Source organism: Mytilus edulis, chromosome 10 (assembly GCF_963676685.1).
Source record: "Mytilus edulis chromosome 10, xbMytEdul2.2, whole genome shotgun sequence".
Classification (NCBI taxonomy): domain Eukaryota; kingdom Metazoa; phylum Mollusca; class Bivalvia; order Mytilida; family Mytilidae; genus Mytilus; species Mytilus edulis.
The window spans coordinates 3,062,465-3,086,210 of record NC_092353.1 but is presented as its reverse complement, the minus strand read 5'-3'; the positions used below and the strand labels follow the sequence as shown (position 1 = coordinate 3,086,210).

General features: G+C 30.5%; 1 protein-coding gene and 1 long non-coding RNA gene across 6 annotated transcripts in view; one reads left to right on the top strand and one right to left on the bottom strand.

The window, feature by feature from the left end:
- The window catches only part of LOC139493162 (protein TFG-like), a 195,476-nt gene that overhangs the window by 167,772 nt on the left and 3,958 nt on the right, over positions 1-23,746 (top strand). Inside the window, exons 1-5 of one of the 5 annotated variants that reach the window (XM_071281340.1) lie at positions 14,721-14,818; positions 16,055-16,232; positions 20,283-20,366; positions 22,277-22,423; positions 23,225-23,377. In XM_071281340.1, coding sequence (XP_071137441.1) covers positions 16,061-16,232; positions 20,283-20,366; positions 22,277-22,423; positions 23,225-23,377 — 556 coding nt within the window. In that variant the 5' untranslated portion in view covers positions 14,721-14,818; positions 16,055-16,060. Of the gene's footprint in view, positions 1-14,720; positions 14,819-16,054; positions 16,233-20,282; positions 20,367-22,276; positions 22,490-23,221; positions 23,378-23,746 lie in introns of those variants that run through there. The other 4 variants (XM_071281339.1, XM_071281338.1, XM_071281336.1 and 1 more) reach the window with 4 other exon arrangements.
- On the bottom strand, positions 5,130-14,555 carry LOC139493153 (uncharacterized). The gene is made up of 2 exons (XR_011656930.1): positions 14,445-14,555; positions 5,130-5,941 (listed from the first exon to the last, which is right to left on the bottom strand). It is a non-coding gene; the product is annotated as an uncharacterized lncRNA (long non-coding RNA).

The following is a 23,746-nucleotide window of genomic DNA, read 5'->3' as shown; positions in this document are numbered from 1 at the left end:
TGATATAAATAGTTGTATTTGTGATGTTGTGTAATCCTTATGTGTATTTTTTTATTTCACTGAATTTCAAAGGAAATGATTTTTTTCAAAATATTGTCGTAGTAATTGTGCACATGCACCCATACACTGTTGACTGACTGTACCCATTTTTTGTTATAACTTGGGTATATGTTAACCAACAGTATAAGTTTTCAAAAAAGTGCAAATTTATTATAAAGGCTTTATGCAGTCTTTGGCAAAACCACTTAATGGAATAATATGATATTCTATGAAAATTGATACCCCTGAAAACAATGAATTCACAGTAGGCCAGAACTAATATAAATTCATATATGTCCTAAACACTTCAACACATACTCAGCTCTTTCATTTAATTTATGTATTGAATATAATTTTGTTAAAATCACAGAGTCACAGTATGAGAAATTCAATTTTCTGAAACAATTTCACAAGTTTGAACACCCTAGCACAAAGTTTGAATGTATTATGCTTTGATTTTTGGGTTGCTGTCTAAGTGATTTACATTTCCTGTCTTATTCAACATGAAATGCTCAATTTCATACACAATTGTTATGGAATCTACAGATAAAATCTTAAAAGGAAGTCTCATTCGTTTAGTTTATTCCTAAAAACCAAGCAGTAAAAATAAGTGTAAAAACAAAATAAATCATGATATAAATGATGGAATGTGCGTAATACAACAAATGCAAGTAATAATAAAACTACACTAAATTAGTACATCTCAAAATGGCCAATTTTCTCTTTGCCATTATGTTATAATAATTACATGTTAACTCTAATAAAAAGGTATAGAAGAATAGGGTAAGCATCAGATTAAGTTATAATAAAGCAGGTTTTTTACCCAACATTCGTACCTGCAAAGACATTTGCTACTTAATGAAGGCAAGAAAAAAAAATCCCTCGGCATCAAAGAAATAATAAGAATAGCCTTTCAAGATGTAATAATTATTTGGACTAATGCTTGACAAACAGAAGAAACTAGTGAATACATTATACATTCCTTTGTATAATTTACATATACAAAAATAAAATGGGTCAAAAACTGTTATGTTTTTTATATTGAATCGATATATATATAAGAAAACAAGTAAATGAAATCGCTGTGATGTTTTGATTTAAGGAGGCTCGAGGGTATAAAAATTTCAGAAAAAAATCAAACATTTGTTTTTCATTACAAATTTTATTTATTTCCTTTTGTAGTTGTTACTTTATCATATGGTACAAAAATCATTCAAAACAATCAATTCGTGTTGGCCCCAGATGACTTTCAAAATGTATACATCATTAAAAAAGTTCCAAATTATCTCCCTTTGGTGGAAAAATGCCATTTTTTGGCTCTAAAATTGAAATATCTTTTTCAACTCATCGGTGACCTATCTTTTTTAATATAATTTCCATATAAGCTGTACTTAAACTAAATTATTGTAAAATTTTAGCGATTTCTGTAATAAATTTCTTTTTTTTATTTCGATATTACCTTTATTTCTCCTATTACTTCAACAGAAAAAAACCATCTTTACAAAAATGTATGCTTCTTTCAAAGGCAGATTGTGAGCGCAAATGAACGGCGACCCCACTTTTTTATTTTATTTTTCTATTAACTATAAGATAATGTTCATTTATAGAAAAATATAGAGAAATCCTATATAAATGATTTAGACCCGCGAACCCCCTTAAGGATGATTTATTATGAGTTCTACATGTAATTCAGCTTACTAATGTATTGGCATTTATAGGGCAAGATAAACATACAAGTAACCTACAACCGACAAACTAAAGCATTTGATACCTATTACCAGATTCTGTTTCTGACACTACAAAATAGTAAGTTTCAACGTTTTTATAATTATAAAAACAAATCACTATATTTTACATGGTAAACTTGACAATGAGATAACTATCCACCAAAGTTCAAATGAATTGATGTAAGCAATTATAGGCAACTGTACAGCCTTCAACAATGAGATAAACTCATCTATATCTGTTTTTATATAGGATTACCTCCCTTTGCTGAATTGGTTTACATACATCATGTACATTATTTATTGTTAAATCTTGTTGTCATTACCCTAACCTGCATACTATTTTTCAATACAACGTCAGAATTACATACATGTGCATAACTTTATATTATATATACATGATGTATGAACACTTATTTAAACCAATATTTACTAGCATTTAGTTATCAAAAAAGTTCAAAATAAATAAAACACACACATATACCTAGAGGTTACTCTTTTGTTTCTTTTGCTACAGTATTTTTACAGGAGCTTGATGGATATGTTTCACTGTTAAATATGTTCCTCATCATGCGCATTAATTTCAGTGAAGTTTTTTTTTATAGCAGATGAGATTTTTCCTAACTAAAGGTAGATACCTCCATTTGTACTTAACTCATATCTTGACTACTGTGACATTCTTTTGCAAGAAAACAGAAAAATTAGATTTTATTACACCCGGTCATACCTTAAACCAACTCCAAATCAACAATTAAGAACAGGTTATAATGGGTTATCAGTAAATACGAGCATACATATATACATGTACAATGTATATGCATCCTTCAATAAATACAATGTCATTTTTTTAGAGTAAAATAAAATAAAAAAACACAAACTAATACACATATATATATGTTAAGACTAGAATATATTGCCGTGCAGAGCTTGGTAAATTTGATTTAAAAAAAATAAAATAGATAGTACTATATATGATGTTATGAACATGATGAATACACCAACAACTTTTTACAACAAATAAAGGCAGATGGATGTATCACAGTATCTAACTATTGTAATTTGTTAAATCTCTGGCTAATAATATCATCTAGTCAACTCTTTATATTCAACATTTTAAAAATCAAGAGGCTCCTTAAAATCCAAATGACACTTATGGTGTAAGTATCCCTTGGGAAGCTTAAGAGTCTGTGAGAAAGTCACTGAATTATAATTCCTAAACTACAATTAAAACTAAATGGTCTCATCCCAGTTCTAAGTTCCTTTGATGTTTAAATTTGTGCAATTTTGTTACTCAGTTTTAGCTCCTTAAAGCCATATTGCATTTTCAACCATTACAACACTTAACAAGAACCCTTTGAAGATATATCTTTCTTAATTGATTTCATTTAATTTCATCTTTTCTTAAAATGAAATCTGATTTTTCCGTTTAAGTTTCAAAAGTTAACTTCAATCTCTACGGACATGACTGAGGGCACTAAAATATATATGTCATTTCAATTCTACTGTCCATTGGTTAACAAGTTCTTTAACCAAATTGACCTTTTCATGAACTAGATTAGATTCTTTATTGAACACAAGAAAACAATTATATTTTAATAGTTTTAATCTTTATCTACTATAGGCGATTCATGAAAATACATATATATGTAAAAGTTATATTTTAAATAGATTTTAAATTTTCCTCAATCTTTTGGTAAACTACCCTTCAGTATATAGACTTCTATTATATAGTGTATAATGCAATGGAAAGGTGAACTGTCATAAATGGTCTCTAAACTCCAACAGGAGCTTTTGCTAGTAGAAGCCATATCAATTATGTGTATCAGCAAGGAAAAATGTAAAAGCAAAAAAATATAGCATATATATGCAATGACCTACATGTAACTGATCATAACTTTAAATTTGTTTTTAAATAGTCTAATTTATTTTGAAAATTGACATTTGTGAACAAATGCCTCCAATGTTAATACCATTGGCCAATAAATATACAACCTTTCATAGATGATTATTTTGCATTTTTATATATATTTTCACTTGGAATCACATATTTCCTATGAAAATTATCAATCACAAAAATAAAGTACAATGCGTTATTTTGACATAATTGCTTATTTATGTAACAAATATTTTTTTTATATAATAATTAAATCAGATAAAATATTATACAAGTTATAATTTTCAAAATGAATGAACAAACATGACAAATATAAACATGATAAAGTGAATTTATGATATTGCAGAAAAATACACCATGTCCTATTGATATTAGAGTAGTGATAAGAGTAATGATAATGATTATTGCACTATTACCATGGTTACATATTACAAATAAGAATATCAATACACTATTTTTTAATGTTAACCCTTCATCGATTATATGAACTTCTTACATATTCTCTAATCGTGTTACATGTAATATGTTATATTCATACATACAATGTAATCACTTTTCAAAATATCTGAAGAATCAAAATCTTTTACTTAGACCACTTTAAACTAGAGAATCACATGTCTAATGTATGTAGAGGGTTAATCAATACAGATAACTGATAATTTTAATAGGGTAAAGAGGCCTACCAACATTCATGAAAGCCATTTTCTTTGTGACCCCCTTACTCATGTAAGTTTCTGCATGAAAATAAGACACATACATGTCATAAGCATAATAAGATGGTATATAAAATAAATACATTTAACCTTTAAAATTTTCTTCAGATCTAAATTTGAGGCAATAGAAAAATATCTTATATCATAAAAGAATACTATATTAATCAAGTTCACAATAAATAAAAGATATTTCTTTATACATTATCCTACTTATTTTAAATGACAACAGATCAAACATCCTGAACTATTTGTCTTCCCTTTTTAACAAGAAGATCGATTAATGAATTAAAACAGCTATATTGTTTTTGTCTGGTCATAAGAAATGTGCTAGATCATGTAAATACAAATGATGAGTTGATATAAATGTTTCATTATAACCCTGTGTCAATAACACTACTGCTCTTTTTTTAAATCAACAAATGTTTAGTATGCAAATTTCTAAAATAAATTGTACATGCAGTTACTCTTTTAAAAATACAATGAAATATGCAAAATTTTAGATCATAACAAAATAATTTACATTCTGTAATATGTGAAAATACCTTTACTTGTCATTTTTAATAACGTTTTCAATTCAATAGATTTCCAGTTTGCAACACTAAATGGAGGGATTTATTGGTATGCTACTTAATCAAATAATTTCAAACAAAATAATTAAGCATTTTGTGGAGCTTTTTTAATTCTTAAAGAAGAAGTAGCCCAGTATTTCAATGTTATGTATAACCATTTATAATTTTAAAATGATCAAATAATAGAATGTTTTACATTTAGATACTACATATATATAACAACATATAAAGCTACTATTTTTTTCATTAGTCATGTCTCAGATCTTCTATACATTTTCTGGACAAGATGCAATGAGCTGATGAGAAAAAGCAAATACATGTATTCTTGGGACTTTTATCGAACTAATATTCAGATAGCCTTTTAACCTCTGGTCACAATGAAATCTATCACTTATGTTTAAAATTCTAATGTATTACATAAAACAATGCAAAATATCCTTCAATTGTATCACAAGTTATTGACCAGTGGCAGTGCTGACATTATAATGTTACAGCAAGGATTATAATGATAAAGATAAGAATACCACTGACAAAGCTGACATAACTCATGTAGACGGCCCGTGTAGCTCTCTTCTGGGCTAGCCCATACAGTCCTTTACCCAAATGTATCTTCGCTTTCCAGGCATTCTTGTTGGCATAAGCACCAATACACATACAAAATATTACACTCAAATATGTGAAGATTAAGATCTGGTTAAAAGATTTAAATGGACGTGGTGTCAGATCTTCCTCTGGAACTTTTCGTATGAGATGAGGAACAGTGACAGTTGTCTCCCTGTAAGGGTTTTGTAAGGTATTTTGGTATGCTGGTTCGATGGCATAGGAGGGAATTTCAGGAGCATGATTCTCCTCATGACTCTCTAACAATGATACAATCACTTGATTCTGGTCTGTCTCGGCAGTTCGATTTAATTCCTGGTTTTCATGAAGAGGCTGGTTTTCAACATGGTTTTCTCTATCATTATGCACTGTTGAGGCCATTGTTCAATTGTTTTGTCAGATCTGAAAGTATACATAAATTCAAAATTGATAAACATGATAAAAATGAAAACAAAACGTTATAAATTTCATGGCATTATCTGAAGCGTATTCATGGATTTACCTTCATCAGGAACACTCAAAGCAAAATATTTATAAGAAACAAAACAGTTGAAGAGGTCATTATCTTATATATACATGATATATATATAAAAAGCATTTTAAATCTATTTCTTACTTTCAATCCTATAATTTGCAGGAAAATGACTGGTTAAAACCTTTAATACCATGCATATATATCTAATCTTAGACTTTAAATAAATGTTGGTTTATTATAAGGGTCTTATATAAATGAGTTTTTCTTATCAATGATAATTATCATGCTTATATGTCCTCTGGGCAGTGAGCTGATGTTTGAAAATCTGTTTGAAAGTGCATAAAGATGTAATTTGTAAATAAAACTAGTTGTGAGATCTACATTTCATACATATAGAGATCAGTTTGAAGAGTCTGCATGGTTCATGTGGTTAAATCATCAGAGCATTCATCATGTTATGAATATTTTGAATGAAAGGAGATGTGAATTTTCATAAATGATGAAGCAACCCAAAAAGTACCAAAAACAACCACCAAGACATGGTAGATCTTAACAAAAATATTCTGAAAAAGTGTGTATGATCAGTCAAGGGTCTAACTTAAATAAGTTATTAGAGAAAAATAACATGCATGTGTTATTACAGGTACTTTTATGAGTTGTCTACTCTTTTTTCCTTAATCTGTAGTAACATATGTTTGTTATCAGTTAAATATGTCATAAATATTTTATCTTTTGTAGGCACTTGGGAATTGTTGAAACTTTGCGCAGTAGATTAATATATTACCTTGATAACTAATTTTCTAATTCCATTAATACAATTTTGATCAACCATAGTAAATCAATGAGACAATGCCTTTGAGGGAAAATTAAGCTGTAATAACAAGGCTTAGTTATTACAGGCATGTAACTTATTATATTAGAGTAAATGAGACACTTGGGAATTACTTGGAATCTTGCGCAGTGCCTCATTACAAGTTCTGATCATCATTTCTTACAATGAATTGAATACATTGTGATATATATGCATGAGCAAAGGCTTTAAAGAGATATAGAGAAGCTGTAATAACACACGTTGGTTATTGCAGGAATAAATTTTCTGTAATAACATAGGTGTACTATGAATGATTGGTTAACTATGAACTGCTATATATATGTTTGCAAAGTTTAGTATACATAAAGAAAATTATAATATCAATAGAACTTGTGAAAAATTTAACAAATAAAGTTTGTATATTGTCCTCTTGAAACATGTAACATACATATGTTATTACAGTATTTGATATTTTAGCCCACAATAACGACATGTTTGTTATTTTTCTCTAATAACTTATTTAAGTTAGACCCTTGACTGATGATATTCTCCCAGTGTGAAAATATTGGACTGGACATGTGTACAATGGTGTACATGTAAATGAAACCATTTCTTTATAATCAAAAGGGACATTTCATAAGGTTGATTGTGCTGAACATGCACAAAATATTTCCCAATGGGCATAGACATTAAGCAACCAACAATCAATCAATTCTAACCCTGATGGGACAATTTGATCTAGATTGTAAAGTATGCACAGGAAACTTTGGTCACAATTATAAAGTGATTTAATATGAAACCCTTCAGTCAAGTGTAATTCATATCACTGTTAAGTGTCAATATCCAACACTAACTAGCTAAGGGTTTAAACATGCACAGAGACAATTGAGAGGCAAATATTCATGAAAGTGGTAATGAAATACTAGGTGATTTGATATATGCAGAGACCAAGCAAAACAAAAGTGAGCGAGTGCAGAAAATTTATTTTTAGCAGATAGCTTTTTATACAAATAAACATTGCCAATCATTTTTAACATGTTCAAAATATAAAAAAATAAATTTCTTTCCTTTCTCTAATAATTCTATCATGTTTATGTCAGCATGTAGGCACATTACAATTAAGAGTAGCAGATTTTTGAATACCTTGACCCTCTTATATCTCCCAAGATTATACTTAATATCATGATAATCTGAACTTTAATCATTTTACAAAAATCATTTTAATGCAGGGTTTCAGTAAATTGTAACTGTTATACACACTTATTGTCTTATATTGGTGAGAAACACCTTAATGGGATATTTCATAGATACATGTATGTGATGTAGAAATGAATAGGCTGATTATAGTTAAACAAATCTGTGTTATAATCTGAATAATTTCCTATTAAATATTAATGTTCTAATAAGAGATGCTTAAGGTTTTTATATGTTTAAATTTTAATGATTGTAAGATTCAGGCCAGTATTGCCAAAGATTAGCCAGTAAAATCACAGGTTTAACCACTGAGGCATGACGTAATCGTAATCAGCTGTAATCGATTACATTTTGCAATGTAATATCATGTAATCAGTAATCATGCAATTTCTGATTACTAGTAATAGCAATCATGGTAATGTTAACAATTACAGTGTGAAAGACAGGTGTAATTATGATTACTTTAATTACTTTGAGATTACACTCATGATTAATTGCTGATTACAAATTTTGTATATGAAAATAGTACATGTACTAGATAGACAATATAAAAATAAGAAGATGTTAAGCATGACTAAAAAAATATCAAACTAGTATTCACTATGATGAATCATTGTTCTATGTAATTAATCATATCATCTATATACCTGATATACCATGGCTGTATAAAAAGTTTAGTAAAACCAAGTTAGGCATGAACAAAGATTGAAGAGTGAAGATGTCACATTGTGGGAATTATTTTGGAAACAGTTTAAATAAAAATACTAAAGGATTTAATATTTTTAAATGCTTCATTGCATATTTGTGAGATTGAGTTTGAAGGCATGGTGTGTTCCTTGATCAATGTTGATATTTTAAGAAATCTTCTAAAATTTTGGTATAACTTCATGGAAATTCAATAGCATAATTTGACTTTGATGCTTTTCAAAAAAATAGTTTATATTGATAGGGGATTAATACAGGAATCAAAAGAGCAAAAAACATAAATAGGACAATGTGATCAATGGTGTTTGTTTTCCAGATATTAGCCATTGAAATTTTGGCAGGAAAATATTATCTCTTGACTTTTCATAGCTTGATTATGTTAATCATTTACAGGTTTAATTTCTCAAAAACTATTAAAAAAAAAAATTATATGACTATTGCAGATGGCTTATCAATGCGGTGGTTGTCGTTTGTTTATGTGTTACATGTTTGTTTTTCGTTCATTTTTTTGTACATAAATAATGCATTTAGTTTTCTTGTTTGAATGGTTTTACATTGTCATTTCCAGCTCCTTTATATGTGGTATGGGCTCTGCTCATTGTTGAAGGCTGTACGGTGACCTATAGGTTATAATTTTTGTGTTATTTTAGTCTCTTGTGGAGTCAGAGAGTTGTCTCATTGGCAATCATACCACATCTTTGTTTTTTTTATATTTTATATTCTATTTAACACAGAAAAGGACACAAGTCTATGCTCATGATGATCATGATAGGACCAAAAATTTTTAAATTGAGTGCTCCTTTCATAACTTCATCTTTAACTTACATTTTTAACAGAATAATAGATACAAGTACATTACCCAGTGTTTTAAAGAATGCAAGAGTAACCCCTGTTTTTAAAGCTGGTGAAAAATTCATGGCTACAAATTATAGACCAATTTCTGTACTTCCCGTTTTATCAAAACTTTTAGAAAAGCATGTTTCAAAATATTTGTATGACTATCTAAAAATATTAGATCTTTTACATCCCGCACAGTCTAGGTTTCGACAAGAACACTATTGCCTAACTGCCCTTATCAATTTCATAGATAAATGGATACAGGATATGAATGATGGTGATATCAACTTAGCAGTCCTGTTGGATTTTAAGAAAGTTTTTGATGTAGTTGATCATGATATTCTCTGTAAAAAACTTGAAATTTATGGATTTGATAATACTGCTGTTTCTTTTTTTAAATCATATTTGAATGAAAGAACTCAACAAGTACAAATTGGTAATGCTCATTCTGAAAAACTTTATATCAAGTATGGTTTCCCCCAAGGCTCCATATTAGGCCCCTTCTGTTTATATTATACATAAATGATCTTCCTATTTATATGAAAAATTGTTGCACTGATTTATATGCCGATGATTCAACTTTACATCTTTCTGGTAATAGTTATCAAACTCTACAGTCAAAGGTACAAGAAGATTTACATGGTGTAGAGGAATGGTGCAATGATAACAATATGTTCATCAATAAAAATAAAACAAAATATATGATTATTGGAACGAAGAAAAGAGCAATGCCACATTACAATGACAGTTGTTTAACTATTAACAATCAAGTGATACAATCTTCCACATGCGAAAGTCTTTCAGGCATTAAAATTGACCCTTCCCTCACATGGACAAACCAAATTGACGTGATCTGCTAAAAAATATCATCTAGACTATATCTACTATTAAAGATTAAAAAATTTCTAAATCTAGACTGCAGAAAATTATTCTATAATGGTTATACATGTATCTTGCCACTAATTGATTATTGTTGTATAGTATGGAGTAGTTGTAGCAGTGAGGGTTTAAAAAGGATATTAAAATTACAAAAGAGAGCTGCTAGATTAATACTAGAAACAGACCCTTTCGCTCCTTCTGCGCCCTTATTCAAACACTTAAACTGGATAACAGTTGAACAGAGAATAAACATGATAAAATATCACATAGTGTGTGATGACATTTAAGTGCAAAAAATGATGCCCTATCATATCTTGTTAACAAGTTTCATTATTTTTCAGACAGAAATCCATACCCCTTGAGAAATGCTGTTCAAGGAAACCTCATACTCCCTATAGCTAAAATTAAACCAAAAACAGAATTGTTCAAAAAATCTTTTTTATGTATTCTGAACCATTCTTGTGGAATAATTTGCCAATACCGTTGAGAAATATTACAAATGTTAATTCTTTCAAATACAAAATAACAGATCATTTATCATTTTTATTGACAATGACTGAAATCAAGATAGCTGTTTAAATAATATTAATCAGAGCACTGTAAGCACTGTATGCAGTTAACCAAAAACCAAGGCAAGCATAGTTATGAAAACTGTGGCAATGTTGCTTCTTTTTATTTTTAAAGATTTTTAAAAAAGAACAAACATTAAACATTCATATATCATGTATATTGTACATTTATGTTCATTTAATGAATTAACCATTAAGGCAAAAATTTATATTTCATCAAGGTTTTCAAAAGCAACACATGTATATCAATTATATTTTTTTCATGGTCGTGAGTCTGCAGTGGTGGTTTAGGGGTGGGGATCTGGACTGTTTCCAAGCTCTAAAACAGGAGGGGTGGTCACCCTAGGGACTTCCCCTATCAGTGATATTGTTGGCTATTTTCAAAACTACCTCTACCCTTTTTTATTGGGAAAATATGCGTAATTTTCATCAAATTGGGAAATTTAGAATAAACCATGAATTTGACTGAAATTTCAATTTACAGACCCCCTTTCAAGAGTCAAACCCTGCTTTGAAATAAGACCCCTTTTTGTCAGTAATGATACATAAATAGACCCTCAAATCTGAACATATAGTCATTTTAGGCATAAAAAATGTATAAATGAGTGTTTTTCAGTTTGTATTCATGCACAATTACTACTGAGACTGCACTGATTGGGAAAAAAGTTGTCTTTTTGGGAATAATTTTAAGCCATTTTTTTCAAATTGGGATTCTTCTCCAGGGGAAAAAGCCTTTATTCTCCACTAATTTAAGGCAAACAATATCACTGCCTATATTTCATTTGTTTAGTTATATAGTCCCAAACATTAATGTATATGCATGAGGGGTGGGGATCTAGATCCATTTCAAAGTTATCAAACAGGAAGGGGTAGAGGACTCCACCTATATATCATATGATTTGCTTACATTCAGGTATATAATCTAGTTGCACTATTTGTGAAAATAAAGTAAGAAACTTCCAGCTATTTTAAATGACCCTTCAAAATTGAGAAAAAAATACCCGTTGAAATTGCAGCAATATGTTTAGACTTTAAAAGCATCTCACATGCATTATCAACATTAAAGAAAATTTATACTGTCGCCAGGAACATATTTATTGTTAGAATGTTAGATATACTGTTCCCAACTGTCACATTCTATTGGATTTTTTGACATTAAAATTTGTCAAAAAGCTAGTAATTTTGAGTTTCTGTACAAAATATTTTCTGCTTTTTCTTTCTTTAACATATATCTTTTCGTTTTCAATTCTAGTTTTTATATTTATTTACCATGCATAGATGTATTTTGTCACCTGTATGGAATTTTTTTAGTTGATCGCCAAATCTTGACTTTCTCTTATCTGCTTCCGGAATCGGATCCGATATTGTAATTGGCATCCATTTTGTTTTCAAGGTTGTTATTGTCAGTCAGATACGATTTTACTTGATTTTACACATTATTTGTCGGCGATTTTCTGTTTAAAGCTAGCGGTTGAACAAAATGACCATCGCTGTCATGAATTATAATGATGAAAATAAGTTTTGAGATCGTTTATTTGGAGACTTTAGAAAAAAGGTTTGCAAAGTTATATACTATTTTCTTTCAAGTGGCATGTCGGGCGTAGCTAGTAACCAAGTCAAAAGTTTGACTGCAAAAGTGGAAGGTCGCGGACCTCGGATCACCGCTAATTTAAACCCGTCTACATATTGAAAAGATAGGCAAATTTCATCTTCTAATTTAAAATTGCTGCCAACAGTCATGACATTATGAATTTTAATTGACTACTGACGTAGTTGACTACGTATTGATGACAAACAATATTCCTTTTGCCATTTGGGAAATCTAACTACCTGTCTTTAGAAATTTTCGGCGATTAAATATTTCATACATTTGTTCTTTGATATCTTGGCCATAAGCTCAGGGGATAATAAACTACATAAGGATTCCTAATGTGCTCTACTTCCTTCATGCAACTTCAAAACTTTTGGATAAATCGACGATCATTTAAGGTTTTTCTGGTCATATTTTTTGTAATCCAGAATTAAAAGTATGAAAAAACTGTTCAATTAGTTATTGGGTAGAACACAAATCTAGGGTGCTCGCAGAAGGCAGCTTAACTGCCTAAAAACTGATTATATCATCATGTTTATTTTTTCATCACATTTCATCAAGTTGAATTGAACATTATTATCATACTTGACTTTTTATACTAATGTATGCAATAATCTTCAAAATTGACAACAACACTTCAATTGGACTGCAATTTTATTATCTAATGTCTACATGTTTCGCCTGCTTGGCAGGCGTCTTCAGGACAATTTTTATACAATTTATTCTGCCTGAGGTACTCAAAGTGGTACATATAAAGTGACGTTATAGTTAACAATGGTAGGTATTAGTAACGTAATGGTGGATATAATTGTACACAATAAAAATAGAATGATTAAAAATAGATTTAAAAACGAAAGTGTTTTAGTTATAAATAGATTGATCTTAAAATGTTCTGTTTCTGGTTAACATTGATGTACATGTATATGTTTGCATTTTGTTTGATTTTTCATAATGAGGGCCTCAGGGAAGATTAGTTATATAGCTAACTGTGTAACCCTCTTAAAATAAAGCATTGATGTTGTTGTTGATGGTATGAGTGCCAATGAGACAATTTTTATGTCAAAGTAACAATTAATTCAAAATCGTAATTAAGCATGTTAAGGTTAAAATATGTCCAGTAATATCAAGGCAATGGATATCATTTAATACTTTAATCATATCAAAAAATATCCTGGTGGACACAATGTCCTGTGAGAAAAATGTCCACATGGACAATATTATGGTAGACTACTAGTGAATAATGTCCATGTTCACCGACACTTTTTCATACCTTTTTCATAGGAAATTGTGTCCAGGACACATTTAAATAAGTAAATATTGTCAACGAACTATGTTAAGGTTAAAATATGTCCAGTAATATCAAGGCAATGGATATCATTTAATACTTTAATCATATCAAAAAATATCCTGGCAGGCACAATGTCCTGTGAGAAAAATGTCCACATGGACAATATTATGGTAGACTACTAGTGAATAATGTCCATGTTCACCGACACTTTTTCATACCTTTTTCATAGGAAATTGTGTCCAGGACACATTTAAATAAGTAAATATTGTCAAAATGTGTCCGGTGAACATTTTTTCATGGAGGACATTATTAAATCCTACATATAATTTAATCTCGTTAGTCCAAATAATTGTGACGTCTGGCAAGGCTAGACTATGTTTTTTTTTCTAGGTGTCGTAAAAAAAAATTAAATTAGCCCTGCCAGAGGTCATAATTATTTGGACTACGTATGTTCCAAAAATATAAACATAGTCATAGGCTAGCTTAGTCAATTACATGTAGTAGTGGCTATAGTCAAATTTCAGAGTTTTTTGTGATGAAAGAATAGAATGTGTACCTGTAAAACGCTCTGTCTGTTTTCAAACGATATACATTTTTATAAAATCGGAAAACAGCTATTTCTCATTCGATCAAATCGAAAATCAGGAAAATAATGAATCATCAGACTAAAAAAAAAACAATTATCCGTGACGGAAATGAATGTTTCGGAATTATAGTATTCATAAATATTTTATTAAAAGAATTTATAGACTTTATTTAACATAAAGAACAAAAAATGCTTTGTTTAGGATTGTCCTTTTTATCTCATATAATATTTATGTTGATTTTACCTATAATTTATTCGTAAAATGTTACAAGCGGTAATGCTTTTTCGTGGGCGTAAGCAATTTGCCACCTGACATAAATTGAGTCGTCACTTTTTCTTATTTTGTAAGTTTTCTAATAATAATAAGAACATTCAGTGACTATAATAGCAATATACTCAGCTGAAGATTTACGGGAACACTTAGATAACAACATTTAAGTTTTTGATTTTTAAAGAGCTTGTAATTTTCAAGTTCCATCTGTTTGATCTACTGACACTGACATCTTCAAGTAATTTACAAATTACCCAACTCCTACATCCTAATCACCCCACTTTTTCACCAACTCGCCCCACTTTCTGAAAAATCGCACCACTTTTGTTTACCAGCTCACTCCACTTATGAAAAAGGGTAAAACTCCATTTAAAATACATGAAATAGTTTGGGTAAATTGCTGCTTTTATGAAAAGGGTAAAAATCCGTCTAATATAAGGTCTGCCAACTCACCTGCTTGTGACAATTCTTGTGACAAATAGATAAATTCTTATGAATTTAATAATGTCAACTTGACACAAAAGATGCAACCCGTTGTATATCTATCATTGTCCCTGTTCCTGTCCCAATTTAATCATAAATTAAATCAATACCTATGAACACCTTAGATAAACATGCTTTTCACGTTTGAATGGTTTTACACTAGTCCAGAGATGCAACTAATCGTCGGACTTAAGGGGCAGAATTTATGCAGGTTCCGACAAAACTTGTTGATGTGCAGGACCTGAAGGCCGGCAATATTTTAGTCTGCTTGGGTCTGTCAAAACTTAATTCCCCGTCAGTCTTGGCAGAGTATTTTGTTTATAAAATTGTGATCATCTTTAATAAAAGTAAATTTCCTTTTCCCTCGCTCTTTCTAACTTCAGGAACCAGTATTTCCGCCCAGTGACAGTCTTTTCGTACCATGTCCATCTGGCCCCAAACCAATTCACGTATTTTGTCATGTTTCTGGTTTTAGAAATTCGCTCTTCAGGAAGGATTTCTATTAAGTATTGTTGATAAGTTCAGGAAATATGTCATGGCCGATTAAGTTTGTAAGTGGGTCGAAACCCGGTTAAATGCCAAACCAGCACAGTATTGCGCAATCATTATATATTTACATGTACTATGATGAAAATAGAAGTATTATCATTTATCAGCAAAAATATAGGCATTTTTTATTATAAATGATAATTGGGGAAATCAACAAGGGCAGGACAAAATTACTTGATACAGATTATAAGGCATTACACTTCGGCTTTAAAGTATGTATGTTGTATGTATCGATAGAACAGGTTCAACAAGCAGAGTGTAATAATGTTATTTGCAGGTAAAAATGGATCTAAGTGGGAAGTTGATCATTAAAGCTCAGCTTGGAGAAGATATAAGAAGGATTCCCATTCATAATGAAGACATAACTTATGATGAACTGATGTTGATGATGCAGAGAGTTTACAGAGGAAAACTGAAGAATAGTGATGATATCACCCTAAAATATAAAGATGAAGGTAATACACCATGTACACAGTACATACATACAGTGTACATGACCCTAAAATATAAAGATGAAGGTAATACACCATGTACACAGTACATACATACAGTGTACATGACCCTAAAATATAAAGATGAAGGTAATACACCATGTACATGTACACAGTACATACAGTGTACATGACCCTAAAATATAAAGATGAAGGTAATACACCATGTACACAGTACATACATACAGTGTACATGACCCTAAAATATAAAGATGAAGGTAATACACCATGTACACAGTACATACATACAGTGTACATGACCCTAAAATATAAAGATGAAGGTAATACACCATGTACATGTACACAGTACATACAGTGTACATGACCCTAAAATATAAAGATGATGGTAATACACCATGTACACAGTACATACATACAGTGTACATGACCCTAAAATATAAAGATGAAGGTAATACACCATGTACATGTACACAGTACATACATGTGTACATACAGTGTACATGACCCTAAAATATAAAAATGAAGGTAATACACCATGTATACAGTACATACATACAGTGTACAGTCAGGGGACTTAGGCCTAAAAAAAAAGATATGTGTTTCCGGTAACATCATTTTGAAAAATAGGGTCGGTAGGTCGGAATTCTTTTTTTTTTTTTTTTTTTGACATCGTAAATGAAATCCGGAAAATTATCATCGTTTTTCCAAGTCCGGATCCGTAATTAGTTTCAAAAACCGGAAGTGTGCCATTTGCAATGTTTTTGAAGCACCTGCTGTGCAAATTTCTGGATTTTAACCTATTTGGAATACCTTTTGACATTAATAAAATGTTTTACTGACTTTGTATGCAAGTAGAAGCAAGAGAGAAAAAATATTATGTCATCTATCAGAAGCCTGTGTCAAAAACGGGGTCGGTTGATACAATTTTTTTTTTTTTTTTTTTGAAGATCCAATAAAAAAGTTAGGGTCGGGCTAAAAAACAGGGTCGGTCGGGTTACCGGAAACATCGATCTTTTTTTTTCTCGGCCTTACTGAAATAAGTGATTTTGAAATCACTTATTTGAGTAGCAAATTCAAAGTTTTGTCACAAATTGGGATTTTGTAGTTTTTTTTTTTTTTTATGATACTTAAACAAGTGATTTTAATGTCATTATCCTAGATTCAGTACAAGGTCATCACCTGAAATGACCTGGTCATCCTAGACAAGACAGATGTTAACGTTGGTTCTGATAAGTTTAGAAACATAATTAGTCCCTGGATCATTTGTATTCTATATTTAAAGCTACAATAAGATTAAATCACTTCTTCTAGTGATTAATTTGTACTACTTAAATAGGTGATTATTGAAGAAAGACAACTCTTACTTCCAACTTTTATGGAAATAATGTTACTTAAACCAGTGATTTAGAAAATCACTCATTTAAGTAAGTCCCCTGACTGGTGTACATGTACATGTCATGTAGTGAAATTCTCTATTGCTTGTTCAAAAATTTACTGTTTAGCAGGATTAATTGGTTGATTGAGGATGTTGAAGCCACTTCTATTACTCAGTCTTGGCTCATGAAGGCAAGTTTTTTTAATGTTGGAGGAAGCTACAGTTCCCGGAGGGCTATTCCAGAAAAAAATGTATGGGGGGTTGGATGGCACTTTTTGTCAGCACCCGCCACCCAGACTATTGTAATTGAGACTTATAGTGCATTATAGTGTGAAAAGTTGCACTGATACCCATCCCCCATGTATTATTAATATAATGTGCCTTCCAACCCCCCCAACCCCATACATTTTTTTCTGGTATAGCCCTTAGTGTAACACAAAATGTAGCAGGATTATTGCTAGCCCTTTCATACAAGTATACTAACACACTGATAAAATCGCTGTCATTTATTATAATATTTATATTTGTTTATAATATTTATTATAAAATATAATCATGATAATATTCAGAGAATCAACTGGCAATGACTGGTAAGTTCAGAAGTTACTACATGACTATATTGTATTATGAAAATTCATGAAATTATTGATGTTGTAATGTTTATGTCCTTTTGGAAATAAAATATCTTTTTCTTCTTCTTCTTGTACTATCAGGAATATATACTCTTCCCTCTTCTGAAAGGGTTTTATTGTCCTCTGCGTTGCGTAGGGTCTGTCCCCATGGTCTTCTAAGGGCTTCCAGAGGTATAATTCTAATCTTGTCAGATTTTAATGAAGGTTAAGATAAGAAATAAACATGTACTATTCTTGCCATATAGCAGTCAAAGATATAACTCTATAGGGTTATTACAGAAAATAACTTGTGTGTGTTATTACAGATTTTCTTTCTAAAACTAGGGAACTCTTGAGACTTTGCTGCGCAGAAACTAAATGCATAGCCTTGATAACTAATTTCTTAAGTAAATTAATACATTTTTGATTAACCTTGGTAAATCAATGAGACGAGGCTATTAAAGGATAAACTAAGCTGTAATAACAAGGCTTAGTTATTAAAGGAATGTAACTTATTATATAAGACACTTGGGAATTACTGAGAAACTTGCGCAGAACCTCATTACATGCTCTGGTCATTATTTCTTACAATAAATTAAAATATATTGTAATTAAGCATGATCTATGTCTGAGCAAATGCTTTGAAGTGATATAGACATGATAGAGAAGCTGTGGTAACACCCTTTAGTTATTTCAGGCATATTTTTTCTGTGATAACATATAGGTGTATTATGCAAAGTGGCAAACTATGAACTGTTTTACATGTATCTTTCAATAGTTAAGTATATGTATCTAGACAAACGTAATATCAATAGAACTTTTACAAATTTTAACGGAACTAATGATGTATATTGTCCCTTTGAAACATGTAACACGTATGTTATCACAGTTCTTTGATTTTTTAGTCTATAATAACAAATGTATGTTATTTTTCTGTAATAACCCTATAGAGTTATATCCCTGACTGTATAGTAATGTAATTTATATCAAAGGTTTATGTCAACCATTTCAGGAACCAGTTTTTAAATTAGTGCTAAACCAACTTTTTGTTGAAGAAAAGTCAGAATAATAATATAAATAAAATACATGTACTTATGTCAGTCAGGATCCTTTATCATGTTTATACTAGAGAAAATACCAAAAAAATCTTTATTTTATGAAGTAAAACCTTTAATATATATATATGTATAATAAATTATCCCCTTTACTCTTTCAGCATGTTCAGAAAAATCTACTTGTGGAAGTTATCTTTTAAAGCACATGAAATTGACATGTTTTGGAATACACTGCATTTTCAATATTTTTGGTACATTATAGAAATTTTGTTCTCTGGATCTAAAAAAGTTTACATAGAAGTTAAACCTTTCATTTGTACATCTATACCATTATTGGGGCCCTTCAGCTGTTGTCTGCTCTATGGTCGGGTTGTTGTCTTTTTGACATATTCCCCATTTCCATTCTCAATTTTATCATGACTATTATATGAGAAGACCTTATTTTGTGTGTCACTTATCCTCCTTCCACAATAAATTAATCATCATGCCTTTGTGTCCTATAGGTATCATGCATAGTTGCAATTGTCATCCATTCTTATGATTATTCCGCTTTGGTTGTTTTGGAAAGAAAGCAAATATAAAATCTTTTGGATATTGTTTCTGACTTTTTAGTTATTGTCAAGACTTCCTTTTAGAACTGTTTAGCATTACCTGATTACACATAACTTTCATAGGTACTTTTTACATACGTTCATCCTCTAAATGCCCTCGATTTTTATGGGTTTCTTGTATATGTAGTCAGTGATAATGAAAATGTAAAATAGGATCAACATAAGCATGATAAGTGTCTAGCAAATTACTGATGAATAGGATTTGTGTTTAACATGCATACAGCAGTAGACCTTAAATGTTTCCACTATTGAAAACATCTGAAAGGAACAAAATATTAATAACTAAAATTGAGAATGGAAATGGGGAATATGTCAAAGAGATAACAGCCAAAGGTTTACTTATAAAAAATATTTTAAACAATTTATGATATTTGTTATAATATTTATTTACTTTATTTCAGATAATGATCTGATTACTATCTTTGATGATTCAGATTTATCATTTGCTATACAGTGCAGTAGAATTCTTAAAATTACATTGTTTGGTAAGTAATGGTTAAACCGTGTACATATTTGATTTATGTTAGCTATATTATTAACATGTTTGTGGTAAGGAAACATTACATCAGGAGGCTGGGAGAGTTGGAACCATAATTTATAAATTCTAAATTTAATGTGGAGGGAAAAGTTTATAAATTTGTTAATCATGTCCTTTTGTGCATTTTGTATTGATTGACAAACTGGCAGCTTTTCTATTTTTACAATTTTCAGAAAAGAAATTTAAAGTTGTAGGACTTTAGTTGTCCAAATTTATTTTTCAGAAAATATTAAATAAAATTGAGAATGGAAATGGGGAATGTGCCAAAGAGACAACAACCCGACCATAGAAAAAAACAACAGCAGAAGGTCACCAACAGGTCTTCAATGTAGCGAAAAATTCCCGCACCCGGAGGCGTCCTTCAGCTGGCCCCTAAACAAATATATACTAGTTCAGTGATAATGAACGCCATACTAATTTCCAAATTGTACACAAGAAACTAAAATTAAAATAATACAAGACCAACAAAGGCCAGAGGCTCCTGACTTGGGACAGGCGCAAAAATGAGGCGGGGTTAAACATGTTTGTGAGATCTCAACCCTCCCCCTATACCTCTAGCCAATGTAGAAAAGTAAACGCATAACAATACGCACATTAAAATTCAGTTCAAGAGAAGTCCGAGTCTGATGTCAGAAGATGTAACCAAAGAAAATAAACAAAATGACAATAATACATAAATAACAACAGACTACTAGCAGTTAACTGACATGCCAGCTCCAGACTTCAATTAAACTGACTGAAAGATTATGATTTCATCATATGAACATCAGTCACAATCCTTCCCGTTAGGGGTTTAGTATCATACCATCATAACATATATGAGAAGAACATAACCCGTGTCATGCCAACAACTGGTTTTTGAATAAATGTGTTTAGTTCCGATGCAAAGACCCTATAAGTGAATCAATATTAACGCCAAAATATGCAACCTTTAATGACCTGACAACAGTATCGTAACTATATCCCTTCTAAATAAGTCTATTCAAAGGTTTTGTTAGTTTTTGAGGTGAATACTGACACCTTTGTGCTTTATAAAGAATATTTCCATAAAAAATTGGATGTGAAATACCTGAACGTATAAGAAGTCTGCATGTTGAGCTATATTTACGAATGATGTCCTTATACCGATGATAAAATTTAGTAAATGTTTTGACTAGTATCGTAACTATATCCCTTCTTAATAAGTCTATTCAAAGTTTTTGTTAGTTTTTGAGGTGAATACTGACACCTTTGTGCTTTATAAAGAATATTTCCATAAAAAATTGGATGTGAAATACCTGAACGTATAAGAAGTCTGCATGTTGAGCTATATTTACGAATGATGTCCTTATACCGATGATAAAATTTAGTAAATGTTTTGACTAGTTTGTGATATCGAAAACCCTGGTGTAATAATTTTTTTAAGTAATACATAAATTTTCAGTAATACATAAATAATAAAGTTTGTTTAGCCATTTATATAATCATATGATTTTATTTATCGTTTAAAATTCATGAACTAGTCTATCTTCCATTTTTGAAGATTTTTAGTTTAGTCATTCCAGAATTATGGGAAAACAGTTAAGAGCATAATCTGATGTACAGTAGTTGTCGTTTGTTTATGTAATTTATACGTGTTTCTCCTTTGTTGATTTTTATATGGATTAGACCGTTGGTTTTCCTGTTTGAATGGTTTTACACTAGTAATTTTGGGGCCCTTTATAGCTTGTTGTTAGGTGTGAGCCAAGGCTCCGTGTTGAAGGCGGTACATTTACCTGTAATGGTTGACTTTTATAAATTGTTATTTGGATGGAGAGTTGTCTCATGGGCACTTACACCACATCTTCTTCTATCTATATCTTCTTTTTACATCAACAGTAAATGGACAACCACAGCCCTTGGAGAGCAACCAGATAAAACATCTGAAAACTGAGTTACGGCAGATTAGAGACCGTGTTATACAGATTATAGATACACTAGAACCTCAGTCGGATATCAGTAGCTCTGTAGATACAGTATCTAAAGGTACACACTTACATTCACTAGAACCTCAGTCAGATATCAGTAGCTCTGTAGATACAGTTTCTAAAGGTACACACTTACATTCATCATGTTCATACACAGTGTTTGCATCTTTTTATTTTTTCCAAATGATATTAAAATCGTCAGTCATTTACCTATTAAAAGAAATGTATATATTTCTAGTCAGAATATGTTTGATGTTTACTGCAATGCATAAACAACGGCTTTTAAATGAGTGCTAGTTTACAAATTTTGAAAGGTAATTTAGGAGACTCATGCTGAGTTCACACGTAATTTGAATCTATTCGCATTAACTAATTTGAATTAGTTTAATTCGCATTAGAAACGTTTTATGCCTAACGTCAATCTAATTCGAATTGCAATAAGCGTCAAATTCGCTAAACTGTCCTAACGACTTTGACTTTCAATTTGAATTAACAAAAGCGTATTTCTAATGCGAATTGGATAATTTGAATTAGCTAATTCGAATCAATTCGAATTAAAAAAGAAGAGTGTGAATGTGATTAGCCAATTCACTTTGCTTTCGATTCAAATTCAATTCGAATTAAATATCCGCGTGAACAAGGCATTACATTGTAAACAATATATTTATTTGAATGACAAATAAGATAGCTATTCATTTGATCATTGAAAGATTGAAGAACACTTAGTAAGGGATACACATGCTATTAATAAATGATCAATTTGTTATATTCTTGTATATCAGTTTAAACAGTAGACGTATATACATGTATACTCTAATATCATAAACATATTCTTCTTAAATGTATGATGTTTCAGAAGAGCCGATGGTGACAGAGAGTACTAGGCAAGCCACACAGCCAACACAAACAAGGCCCACCAACTCTGCCCAGGGCAAAGAATTTGATCCCCTGTCATCTCAGAAAGTTACAGAAGAAAAAGTGATGTCATCGTTTGGAATCAGTTCTCAATCAGGTATATACACGGTACACCCCTATGTCATATCCATCATAAATATACAATGTCAATGTTTGAATTATGTTGAAAGACAAAAAAGCATGATTTTCTTTTAAATTGCTACCATTAGGTAATTTAATAAAATGACAATTAGTTAAATAAACAGGCTAAGATATTTTTACACATACATAATTGCCTTCAAACATAAAATATTTAAAATGGGGATAGTTTCTGATTTGAATGCTTTATTTATTAATGGTGTTACACACGAGACTCAGTCTCAAATTCTATAACAACTGTAATTATTATAATGACTACTGTTTATTTTTGAAAGAAATGACAACTGTTATTTAGAATTTGAAGATGAAATACATTTCTATCTTCATT